General features: G+C 40.9%; 1 protein-coding gene across 1 annotated transcript in view; it reads left to right on the top strand.

Moving 5' to 3' along the window:
* megf10 (multiple EGF-like-domains 10) overlaps window positions 1-12,219 on the top strand; it is a 43,389-nt gene that overhangs the window by 22,655 nt on the left and 8,515 nt on the right. Inside the window, exons 6-13 of the mRNA XM_084693790.1 lie at window positions 2,376-2,622; window positions 2,748-2,868; window positions 3,076-3,212; window positions 7,913-8,125; window positions 8,886-9,060; window positions 9,596-9,716; window positions 9,941-10,104; window positions 11,160-11,262. Coding sequence (XP_084549916.1) covers window positions 2,376-2,622; window positions 2,748-2,868; window positions 3,076-3,212; window positions 7,913-8,125; window positions 8,886-9,060; window positions 9,596-9,716; window positions 9,941-10,104; window positions 11,160-11,262 — 1,281 coding nt within the window. The remainder of the gene's footprint in view (window positions 1-2,375; window positions 2,623-2,747; window positions 2,869-3,075; window positions 3,213-7,912; window positions 8,126-8,885; window positions 9,061-9,595; window positions 9,717-9,940; window positions 10,105-11,159; window positions 11,263-12,219) is intronic.

The raw sequence follows: 12,219 nt of genomic DNA, 5'->3' as shown, positions 1-12,219 counted from the left end.
ATTGTACAGATGTGTTTTCTCATCTGGAATCCTCTGGATCCCTGTGAAGAAAAATGACTGTTCCCAGGAGCTTTCTGGACTGACGCACTGTGCATAGCTTTGCATGGCAGAGTGGGCGATCAGAAACAAATGGAAAAACACTCCTTCTCACTGTCCCTACAACCTTACTTCCCTCACTCTTTGATCTGGGGCAAGGTCTGGGCCAACATTTAAATGGAAGGTCAGATTACTTAATGTATTTCAATGTATTTTTCTTTCTATGATTTTTTTTTTCAGTAGTGGTCCAATGAACAAAGAAGTGGATACATGAAACATGAAAATCTGGAGTGTATTATAAACTTTGTTAGTCATAAATTATTCATAATTTTTGTTTTCCTTATTAAGTTATTGAGAACAATCTACTTTCAAAACAGGACATATTGACCCAAATCATGATATAAACAACCACATGGTAAAATCCCTCTCTCCTTCCTCCCTTTCCTTCCTTCTCTCCCTTTTACTTATTTTCAGTGCGCATGAGTGGATGTGTGTGTGTTTAGGGGGGTTGCTGGGTCTTGAATAGGGCAACAAAGCAGAACAAGCTGTCCCAAGACTGCAGTGTGAGAATCCCTCCAGGTCAGGTTGTGGTGGCTCCTCTTTATCTAGGTCAGCTTTCATAAAGGTAGTAGAGTCCCAGTGTTGAATGTGATTGTTTTCTCTCTCTCTCTCTCTGGGTCTTTCTTTATTCCTTCCTTTCATTCCTGCTTTCTTTCTTTTGTTGCTTTCTTTTTTGTATCTTTCTCCCTCTGTGTATTTTTCTCTATCCCTACTTATTAATTTGCTCTCTAACTCTATGTTGGAGTCCAGTTTGAGTCCAGTTTCCCTTCCTCTTTCTTTTGCTTTCCCTCCTGCCCCCCCTCTCTGCCTATCTCTCCCTATAGTATCTCTTCTTTCTACCTTCACTACTGTGATTTGGTCTTGCTTTCCCTCTTCCTCACATCCCCGGCTTGCACCGCTCACACAGACCCTTTCTGCCTCTTCCGGGCCATCCTGTGTGATATGCGAGGTGCTTAGGCCCGAGATGAGACAGTGCGCTTTTGTCTGGACTAATGCAGGAGACATAATTGAACTGTTAAGTCCCTCTGCATAGTGGTCTCAGCTTCATGAGAATGGAATGGCACACACGCATCCATCCATGTGCCACAGTGTCACTCAGGCTAGACGTCCATAGATTTATGGCCTCTATGACAACATGTGGCATCCACATGCATCCTCTCATCCAAGGGTGTTTCATTAAGATCAATTTAACTTACATTTTGCTTGTGTTCATTTGTAGATATACTGAATGTGCACTGCATAATTGAGTTGCACCTTCAAGCCAATGTAGCAAACCAAAGACACTTGGAAAGTGGGGTCCCTATTAAAAAGTAACTCATGGTGTTTGTGCTTGGATGTTTAAGAATCATCATGAAATTCTAGATTCTGTAAATTTCTTCAGAATTCCCCTTGCATCTTCTACAAATCGAGCCTAAGAGTTAGAGTCTATAGTTGTCCTTCCAGCACTGAAAAAGCAGTGCTATAGACTCTATTACTCTTCGTAAACTTATTGGTATAATGTGGGACTAACTCTTTAAATACATAGTTTTGCAGTGAGATAACTGCAGACCATTTTGGTCTCGTAGTTTCCCAAACCCATTCAACTAATAACTAACTTTTTTTCTTTCTATATTCTTTACATTTTTACATATTTACATGAAAATGTGTTTCGAAGATGAATGCCTTCTAGAATAAACATGCAATAAAAGGCACTCTGGGGTGGCTCAAGTTTACAACCTTTAAAGTATTGTTTGCTGTAACCGCAGTCCCTCCCATCCTCTGTGAATTTGATGATAGGATGATTGTGGTTGAAACCCCTCTGCAAAAGGTTTACAGGGTGGGTATAAGGTCATGGTCAACGTGTACTATCTTGGTTAAACTCAACTTTCATTTGGGTATTGGATGTTTGGAGAAGTTGTACAAACGTACGCCTATGTTGGTTTTTGCTGAGGTGATGGTAGGGTAGGGTAGACAGCAGATTTGTTGAAATTCAAAGCAGGTCTGAGACAAAAATATATGCTGGTGAATCCACAACTGGCCATGAAAGATGATTGACCTCAGAGCAGGTTGTGGCTATGTGGTAGTTTATGACCTGATTTTGTGTGGCCTCATAATCCGTTCTATTTTAATATGATCTATGAAGCTTTGGCCAGGATGTGGGTCTACCTTGAAGTCTAACAACTCATACATTATTCTGTATTAACATAACAGACTCATAAAATGAATTTATGACCAAAATGTAATGGAATAGAATTAACAATCTTTTTGCTTTTTGTCTTTTCTTTTCCCCCCTTTCCTAGCTTGTGACAACAACCATTGGGGCCCCCACTGTAGTAACCGCTGCCAGTGTCAGAACAGGGCATTATGTAACCCCATCACCGGGGCGTGTATCTGCAACCCCGGGTACCGGGGCTGGCGCTGTGAGGAACACTGCGATGCTGGCACCTATGGAAATGGGTGCCAACAGAAATGCCAGTGCCAGAATGGTGCCACTTGCCACCATGTGACTGGGGAGTGCAACTGTTCGCCGGGATACACCGGCGCTTTGTAAGTCATCACATCCATATACACACACACACACACACACACGTGTATAGAGGCAGGTGAAGATGTGAGCGCAATACACCAAGAAACATCAGTCATTAACCTGTCTCTCTCTTTGATGCCCACAGCTGTGAGGACCTGTGCCCGCCAGGAAAGCATGGTCAGCAGTGTGAAGAGAGATGCCCATGCCAGAATGGTGGGGTGTGCCACCACATCACTGGACAGTGCTACTGTCCAGCTGGATGGATGGTAATTCATCCTCAACACATACACACACACACACACACACCGGCAACAGTTCACTCAAACAAGAATTTACAGTTCATGCATCCACTCATGCAAACATGCAACGACACCAAGAACTACTACTTTTTTTTGCGTCCTAATACTTACAGGATAACATTGATTCCGTACAATGATTATATATGATCCTTATGTACATGCCTTTGTATTAAGGGTACGGTGTGCGGCCAGCCATGTCCAGAGGGTCGCTTTGGCAGGAACTGCTCCCAGGAGTGCCAGTGTCACAATGGGGGCAAGTGCGAATCGTCCACGGGCCAGTGTCTTTGCAGCCCTGGCTACACTGGAGAACGGTAGGAAAGCCTGATTGCAACCCAAATATGCAATTTGGCAGTATAAAAGTGTCTGTTCTATACATTTAATATTAATACATTATTCTTTGTTTATTCGTATATTCAACAAATTGAAATGTGGTGATAGCAATAGCTAACACTTAATATAATTAAATTAAATTTAACCTAGGTACCTATTTTTAATATAGGCATTAATGTATAATTACATAGTACTTAATGTAACCTTAATAGAAAATGTTTTTCAAATTTAGTTCACAGTGTACTGCTTACTGATAGAGGCACAAGAATAACTGACCAGTGGCTATCTTAAGCTGGTCTTCATTTACAAGTCCCTGTCAAAAACGATTGGCTGTGCAGGTTAATTGCTCGCTTACTCCTGCCCTCTACTTACTGACCTTGTTATTGGCCAGTGGATGGAACAGGCCGCAGTAGTCCTGGTAATTCACTCAAACAGATTAACTACATCACTTCCAGGGACATGAACAGTCTAATATTCGGTTTGCGTTCATTGTCAACCATGCCACACTTTAACGCAAATGAAGTCACTTTGATGGGATATCACAAATGTGGAAGACCTCATGAGACATGAGAGGATCTATAGTTTGTTAATGAAGTTAGTTAATGAAGTTTAAATCAGAAAAGTATGGTGAAATTTAGCTTATTTTCCTTATTATATATTTATATAATACTATTTTCCTTAAAATATATTTATCAGCTAAATCCAGACATTTTTTCCAGGTCTCAGGATAATATTACTTCTTCACTTTACATCAAATTACATGAACTACCATGTAACTACATCACAATACCTATAGTTAAAACATTGTAAGTACATAGGAATTGCTATGTATGGTATTAAATGGTGTAAAGTGTTAGCGGTAGTAGGTTATTACAAAGATAAAAGAAGGCACAGTATGGGGGAGAGGTATGATAAGCAAGTGGATACTGTAAAAAGGCAGTTAACATCTACTTACCTATGGAAAGTCCACCCTTTTCAAACCAAGTTTCACTTGTGTAATAACTTGCTGTTCCTAAGTAACTACAATGTTGTTACCATAGGTATTGCCCTGTTACCTTAATGTGTAAAATGCTGCTGAAAGTTTATATGAACTCATATATCATACCCTTTAAAAAAGCAAGTACATAAAACATTTACTATTTTGTACTTGCAATCTATTATTCCTGTCTCACGTCCCCATGTGGTATCTAGCCACAGTCCTGTCATTACTCCCGTAGGGGAGTTAACTTACAGTGACACAGTAAACACACTACAGAAGATGCTAGGCTAATGCTAAACTTAGCAATGTTATTGTTTTCCCCTCCACAACTCCTCCACATTTGTGTCCAACCAACTGAGAATGGCTCAGTGAGCAAAGGGCTTTCGAGGGGAAGTTATTTATGTTTGTCTATGTAGACAAGTGTGGTACATACTTGCTTGTATGTTGAATGGAATTGCTATATTAATGTGTTTACAATTATGTGTGTTCACTTTTCAAGGCTTCAGATGCCAAGAGGACAAGTTTCTGTTCCCACACTCCACTCAAGTCCACTCAAACATTCCAACCACATTGATAGGCATAAAGAACACTCTTAGTCGTCCTTTAAACTTGGTGCCATTTTGCTCTGTAGCAGCTGTGTTTGTGTGTGTGTGCACATTTTTGTGTGTGTGTTTTTTGGTTACAGATAAAGAAAAAGTCAGCGAACGGAAGTGAACAGAATTTTGTGTGTGTACACTGCTATCCACCTGTGTTTGTATGTGAGTGTGTGCAAAGATGTATGTGTGTTTGTATGTGTGTGTGCGTCTCTGTTGGTGTGTGTGTGTTTGACCACAGGAGTGTGGATCAGGTCCATACCAATGGGGTTACAGTAGGATGCATGATGTCTCTGTGGCTAGAACTCTGTCTACTGCATGTCAGACTGGAGGGTCATGGGATGCCCGAGTTATAGGCTAGACTATATCTTACACTTATATGGAGTCTCCCATGGCACACTGGAGCTGGGCTTGATTCCAACAATTGTAAATAACCTCCCCTTGTCAGTTTTCCTGAAAAGCATGATATAAAACTTAAAGAATGCATTAAAAGGCTTACAGGTATACACTCTACAATGTAACATAATCAATTACATCACATTACTAAGATTTAATGTGCCTCTTTCAACAAATTCAAATGAAGATTCAAACAAACAAACACAGTTATTCGCTTCTGGGTCCCACAGAGTAGCAACTGGATGGTGTTACAAATAGTAATGTCTTGGCCCAGTGGTGGCAGACATATTTATACAGTGTAAGAATACATGCAGAAACATTGAATGTATTGGAAATCCACTAGTAGAAAATAATTTGATCCTTTGAGAAAATGCTTCTGAGAATGCATCTGGCATCATAGAAAGAGTAGTGCCAAATGATGAGATAATAATTCATATTTGCCTATGTAAGACCTATTCCGAGTCATGGTTTTACATACAAAAATGGATGCCCAAAATTGATTCTTCATTGCACGCTGTGTACATATATCAAGCAATTCCCAAAAGGCTTGAAAAGTAACTAAACACCAAACACTTTTTTTGGAAAACACAGATGGTTAATACTCAGGCATGGGTAAACTGATCGATCCTGTTCTGTATTCACAACAAATATTTGCAAAATGTTATTATTATTTGGTGTTAAATTGCAGACCTTTCAACCTCTAGGGGTTAAAACATTTGAAGACATTTCTAATGAATATGTACCTTTTAAGGGAATCTGACATGTCACAGGAGTGGGTGGTGTGTGATAATTGGCCGTGTTCATGGACCATGAAAGCCCCAAAAAGAATATGAATGAAATGTCCCCAACCCACATTTTTTCAAGACAAAGCATTGTTTTTAATATAAAGTGAAGGCACTAAGGGAGAAATCAGAATGTTCAGTTACTCTTGAAAGTTATAAATGAATGGAAAAATAACACTGAGATCTTACAGTGTTTGCTAGAGAGAATTTTCACAACTGTAAACATAGCTTCCCCAATCAGTGTTCTCATGCACTCAGCCATGCCAGGCAGTAGAGTAGAGCTTTAAGTCCATATAATTAGCAGTATCAGAGAAAACGCACCATATACTTAGCCTGCCCAGTGAATGTACAGGAATAGCGCTGCAAGTGCACTTTTATGAGTTAATAAGGGCTTGAGGGAAGCCAAATGTCAAAGCAAAAAACCTCTGGTGCCCTACCGCTGGGCTAGTAACTGGGCCCAACTTCGACACACCCTACTGTAGACCAGGACTGGAAACTAGAACCAGACCAGGGTAATGGGTTTGTTGAAGGAAAGAGGGATGGGATGTGTGTGCGTGTGTGTGTGTTTATGAGGTGGGAGGTACAGTAGGGTGGTGTTTGGGTATCTGTGTGCATGTGTGGCTTACTGGTTTAGGAGTGAGTTTGAATTGGTGTTTTTGTGTGTTGGTGGAGTGGGTGTTGCTTTGTGTGTTGGATGGGGGGCATCTGTTTTCCTGGAATAATACTACTAATATATCTATTTAGATATACAAAAGTGTGTACAATACTATTACATTAGAATTTAGTAGCAGTCCTACTTACACTTCTTGTAAAGACTGCACGCCCCCATGTGTGTGTTCACACCCAGCTGTCTCTGTATTTTACTTGCAGTTTTTTGACAATCTGACCTTGACAAATGCCATCTGCTGAAGCAAAATAATGAGTGTGATAAGTGCGGCCCCATTGGCATGCTTTGAATCCCGAGAGTTTGACAGCTTCATTCATTTTATGTAGGCAATGACTAACAGTGCTAATAATGGAGAATTCTAAGAGGGGCTCTTTGCTCCAGTGAGAGAGATAGGAGCTAAGAAACGTTGTAGCACTGAGTCCTGAGGGAGACTGGACTATCAACAAGTAGGAAATATCGTCTAGTGGTCACTTAAAAGATGGAAATGGAATGTATTGCAAATATGATGTGGTGAGGAATTTAAGAGTGTTGTTTTAAATAGCTAAACCCTCAATATTCTGAAGGTATGTATTAGTCCTGTCTGCTAGAAGGACTGAAACAGTGTCTAAAATTGTAGATTTATAAATCACTTGAGAGATGTATCTATTGATAACCAATAGATACAAATCGAGGAACACTAAAAAGCCTGAGAAAACGCATGATCCTAACAGAAAAACTTACTGATACAATCTTGTAAGAATCTGGTCCATCTTTTTCCTCAGACCAATCATTGTGGGATTGTTGAACGTTTTCATTATAACGGCAAAAGGTTTCCAAGTCATAAACAGAGCTTGATTTTGTGGTGAAAATCACCTTGAAAAGATCAGCTTTTGGTTGTACAGCATCTGTAATCAAGGAAAAGATACGTTGGTTGAGATATATGGTTTATTTACAAAACGTTTAAGCCCCCTAGCTATTAGACTTTTAAGGGTTTGGTTTATTTAAAAAAAGTATGATTCTTTTGAAAAAGTGTCAACCGCATGTCCCTCAGACTTTCAGAGGTGCCACATACCCCTGAACGTTGAAATATAAAACTTGTTGGTGCATATGCTTTTTTACAATTATTAGAATCAAAAGAATGGTAGAATAGGGGATTGTGGTGACACAGAAGTCAAAAGCCTTGCCTTGGGGGCACATTAAAAGTGCTGCATGTGTAAAACCTAGAACAATCAACTTTGAATCTGAGTAGTTTACCCCAGACCTCTATCTCATCTGCACTCTGCAGGTGCCAGGACGAGTGCCCGGTTGGCACGTATGGCATGGGCTGCAGCCAGACGTGCCGCTGCGTACACGGTGCCAAGTGCTCCCACATCAGCGGGGCGTGTCTGTGTGAGCCGGGTTACACAGGAAAGATGTGTGAGGTCCGCCTGTGTCCGGAGGGCCACTACGGCCTCAAATGTGACAGGAGGTGTCCTTGCCACGCGCACAACACACGCAGGTAAATCAAGTCCTAAGTCAATGTAGCCCTACTGTCAGTTTGACAGCTGTGAGTTGTTCCCTAATGTTTGGGTGTGACTGTAGGAAGCAAATGTGTATTTGGGCCAGGGCTTGTTTGTCTATTCAATCTGTATGTGTTTGTGTGTGTTTGTGTATGGTTAACAATGTTTCTATGCACATAAACTGCATGCTTAAACCTTCCCATGTCTGTATGCGTGTGCCAAACAGTTTGACAGTCAGACAGATCTTTATTGTGCCAGTGCCTGTATTTCAGATAGGCTGGCACAGCTGCTAGGGTCCATGTGTCATGGTTAAGGACAGCTGCTCTGCTCTGTCTCAATAGGGCCACTGTTTCAGGTGGAAGGGGGTAGCTGAAACTTAAACAGGTACAACAGCAACAAGCCTATTGTGCAGTTAGACCCGACAGATCCCGCCTCTGTCCTCGTTAATCCCTTCCCCCCTATCTGCGCAACAGACGAAAATTCTTGGGATCGTTTTTTATAAGTGGTGTACTGTCTGAATGGGTTAAGTGGTTGACAGGCAAAGTGTGGACATCCCAAACTGCTCTTAGAACTGAGGGGATGTTAGCTAATACTTCATCGTCCTAGACATGCTGTCTTTCCTTTTGCATACTTGTTCTCAGGGATGTCCCATAAGAGAGAACATTTTCAATTGACCTCTGTAACAATTTGATTGCTGCCCAACAGTGTTATTAGATGTACTCTGTCACTTAACAGGTTCTTTTCTTTTTGCTCCTTTAGCTGCCACCCAATGTCCGGTGAATGTACATGCCAACCTGGCTGGTCAGGGCTTTACTGTAACGAAACGTGCACCCCTGGGTTTTTTGGAGAAGCTTGCCATCAGGTGTGCCAGTGCCAGAATGGTGCTGACTGCCACAGTGTATCGGGCGAGTGCATCTGTGCCCCAGGCTTTAAGGTAATGGAATGTCGAACTTACAGATGCTGAGGCAAAGTCGTAGGAATGGTTAGCAAGGATAACATACTGATGAGAGATAATAAAATAAGAGGTACTGACCCCTTTAAAGGAAATGTCCAGTATAAACGTAGTCAATATACCCGTCTGTGACATGCTTGGGTGTAAAAAGGGCTATAGAAATACATTTGATTTGATGATTTGAATATACGTACATTCCCATATTCCCGTATGAATTAAAAGCATGTTAACCTTTGCTAGTGTACAGTACCAAAAAGGTAGCATTAGAATCATGCAAATATGAATACTAAACACTTTAAGCAAACTTAAAGTTACATTTAGTAATTTGCAGACGCTCTTATCCAGAGCGACTTACATTAAGTACAGGTACATTTCCCCGAGGCAAGTAGGGTGAAGGGCCTTTCCCAAGGACGCAACCATAATTTTGCACGGCCGGGAATCGAACCGGCAACCCTCTGATTATTAGCTCAATCCCATAACTGCTCAGCCATCTGACCCCGCATTGAATTTCTTCCAGGGGCCCAACTGTTCCACACCCTGCCCTGCTGGCACCCACGGAATCAACTGCTCATCTAGCTGCAGCTGCAAGAACGGAGCACTGTGCTCATCGGTAGACGGAGCTTGCTCCTGCAAAGCAGGTATGTTTCATGCCAACAAACACTCAAATTACTCATCTTGTTGACTCTATTGATTTTAGTTCATGTATGATAGATCATTTATGATATCAACCAAATCCTTACTATGTATATATTTCCCTTGAATATTAATTTCACATCATAGTTATTTCCATGTGTTCTATGTGTAAATACGAGCCTACTTTCTCATTATAACAATGTCTGTGATGGTGAATGTTTCTCCATAGGGTGGCATGGAGTAGAGTGCTCCATCAACTGCCCAAGTGGAACATGGGGGCTGGGTTGCAACCGTACCTGTAAGTGTGGAAACGGTGGTGCTTGCAATGCCCTGAATGGTCATTGTACCTGTGCCCCTGGGTGGAGGGGCGAGCGGTGTGACTACCCCTGTCAGGTGAGTCACTTACACATCATGTCATTTGTTGCGCAACTATGCATCATGACAGAGTGTATACCATTACTGTTTTTATTATGAATTTAAAAAAATTATAAAAACATTAATAAAACATTTATTACAATTAATACAATGAAAATGATGTTACACTGTTGAATGTCATGAATATACATAATCATGAAACATCTTTAAACAACAATGAATGTTCTAAATTTGAATAACATATTGCTGAATATGAATTGCACCAGTGCAGCAAATTTGCAGAAAAGTATTACATTTTGGGGGGGGATCTAATCTTTATAAAATCTTTAAGCAAATGTAATTCAAATCTAACAAAGTTTAAACTGCATGGAAATCCTTGAACTATAGCTGTACCAAGAGTACCAAGTGTTGAGTAGTCACATGCTATGCCAGGCACTACAGTCCTTTCATCCAAAGCTTGCCATAATTACAAATCCATTCTCTCCAAGAGCACCAGGATTCAGGAAGTCAGGAGTTAGTGGATTAAGTCAGGTTCTGTTTCCAATAGCCTCAGCATTGGGAAGCCAATAAGCCAAAGGATTTGTTGGGATAGTATCCAAGTAATACGTTTTATGGTTTGAACATTCTTTTCCTTGATTTCAATACTGAAAAGATTTGCAGGGTGAGATACATAAATGTACTATTCACATTGGCCGACTAAATAACTTTAAATACAGCTTTATAATTTTACAGTTACAAACAATAAAATGAGTCTTGTCAGTTTACCTGAAAATGAAAACGTGTTTCTTAATGTACATTATAAAGATGTGAACAGACTATAAACACAAATGAAATAAGGACATAAAATATAGTATGGGGAACATCTGTAAACTTAGATTTCTGATTCTAGTAATGCATATGCCCTTTTACTATTTAACAATTTCCCTGCCCTGAGGTTAGTATCAGATTCAAGATAGTTACAGTACATTTATGTTTGTGAAAATATAGGGAACATATACCTGGCAACCCATATACACTTTGCAGATCATGATTATATCAATTATTCAGACTGGCATCTTCTGTGGTCTTCTCAGGATGGCACCTATGGTTTAGACTGCAGGGAGCGCTGTGACTGTAGCCATGCTGATGGTTGCCACCCATCAACTGGGCACTGTCGATGTCCGGCGGGATGGACTGGTAAGTGTGGATCCAAACCTAAGGAAAAAGAACTGTCAACTCACTGACATGAAAGATCACAATACAATAGTGGCACACCTTCATACTTACTTACAGACTCAAAAGAGAGCCAAGTGAGAGGACTGAGTGCTGCACACCTTCTTCTTAGTATATACTGTATACAGTCTCTTTAATTTGCTGCATCTGGGCAGATAGTAAAAACTTCCTTCCCAGTTTTGGTTTGGTCTGTGTACATAACCTGTTCAAATTGTGCAACTCATACTTATGGAAAAGGAGATGTGTTGTGACATGTCTGGACAAAATAATTTGTTAATTCTGAGACAATCAATGGGCTGAGAATGAGAATTCTCTCCTGCTCTGCTCTCTTTTCCTCTAGTGCTCAGGTCGAGATGCAGGCGGCATAGTAATTCCACTACCTTGTCTTACTGCGTCAAGCAGTTAATACGAAGGCATTTCTTCCTAGCTACTTAACCGGAGTTTATCACCAGCATTCCGGCATTGCCTAGCAACACGAGAACAGTTCCCTCAAAGAGCCCTTTGTACCCCGGACTTGGTTCCTCGCTCACTCTCACTGTAGCCTATCGGCCCCACGACTGCAACAGCCTGGTGGGAAGCAGAGAGAGCAAGGGAGAGAAACAGAGAAGACAGAGAGAAAAGGAAGAGAGAGAGATTCACAGACAAAGAGGGAGAGGAGACCTAGAGAGAGGGGGAAGGTTGGATGATAGAAAGATAGAGGAATGGATACACGGTTGAAGGGAGGTGTGTATGTATCAGTAGTAGGTTTGAAAGAGCAACGTTGGTTGGAAAGGGAAATGGAAACAAGATGGAAAAACAAGGCAGTGAGTAAGGACATGCTTGTGGAGATAGTGAGAGAATGAGTGGAATGGAGAAATGACAAGATTCTGAGACAATAAAGAACAAGAGTGAGAAAGAGTTAATGAAAGACGTAGAGAGCCT

The sequence above is a fragment of the Hypomesus nipponensis genome, chromosome 27 (assembly GCF_054491055.1).
Source record: "Hypomesus nipponensis isolate SF chromosome 27, ASM5449105v1, whole genome shotgun sequence".
In the NCBI taxonomy this organism is placed as follows: Eukaryota; Metazoa; Chordata; class Actinopteri; order Osmeriformes; family Osmeridae; genus Hypomesus; species Hypomesus nipponensis.
The sequence above is the reverse complement of the archived record's forward strand: the minus strand, read 5'-3'. Positions and strand labels throughout refer to the sequence as shown.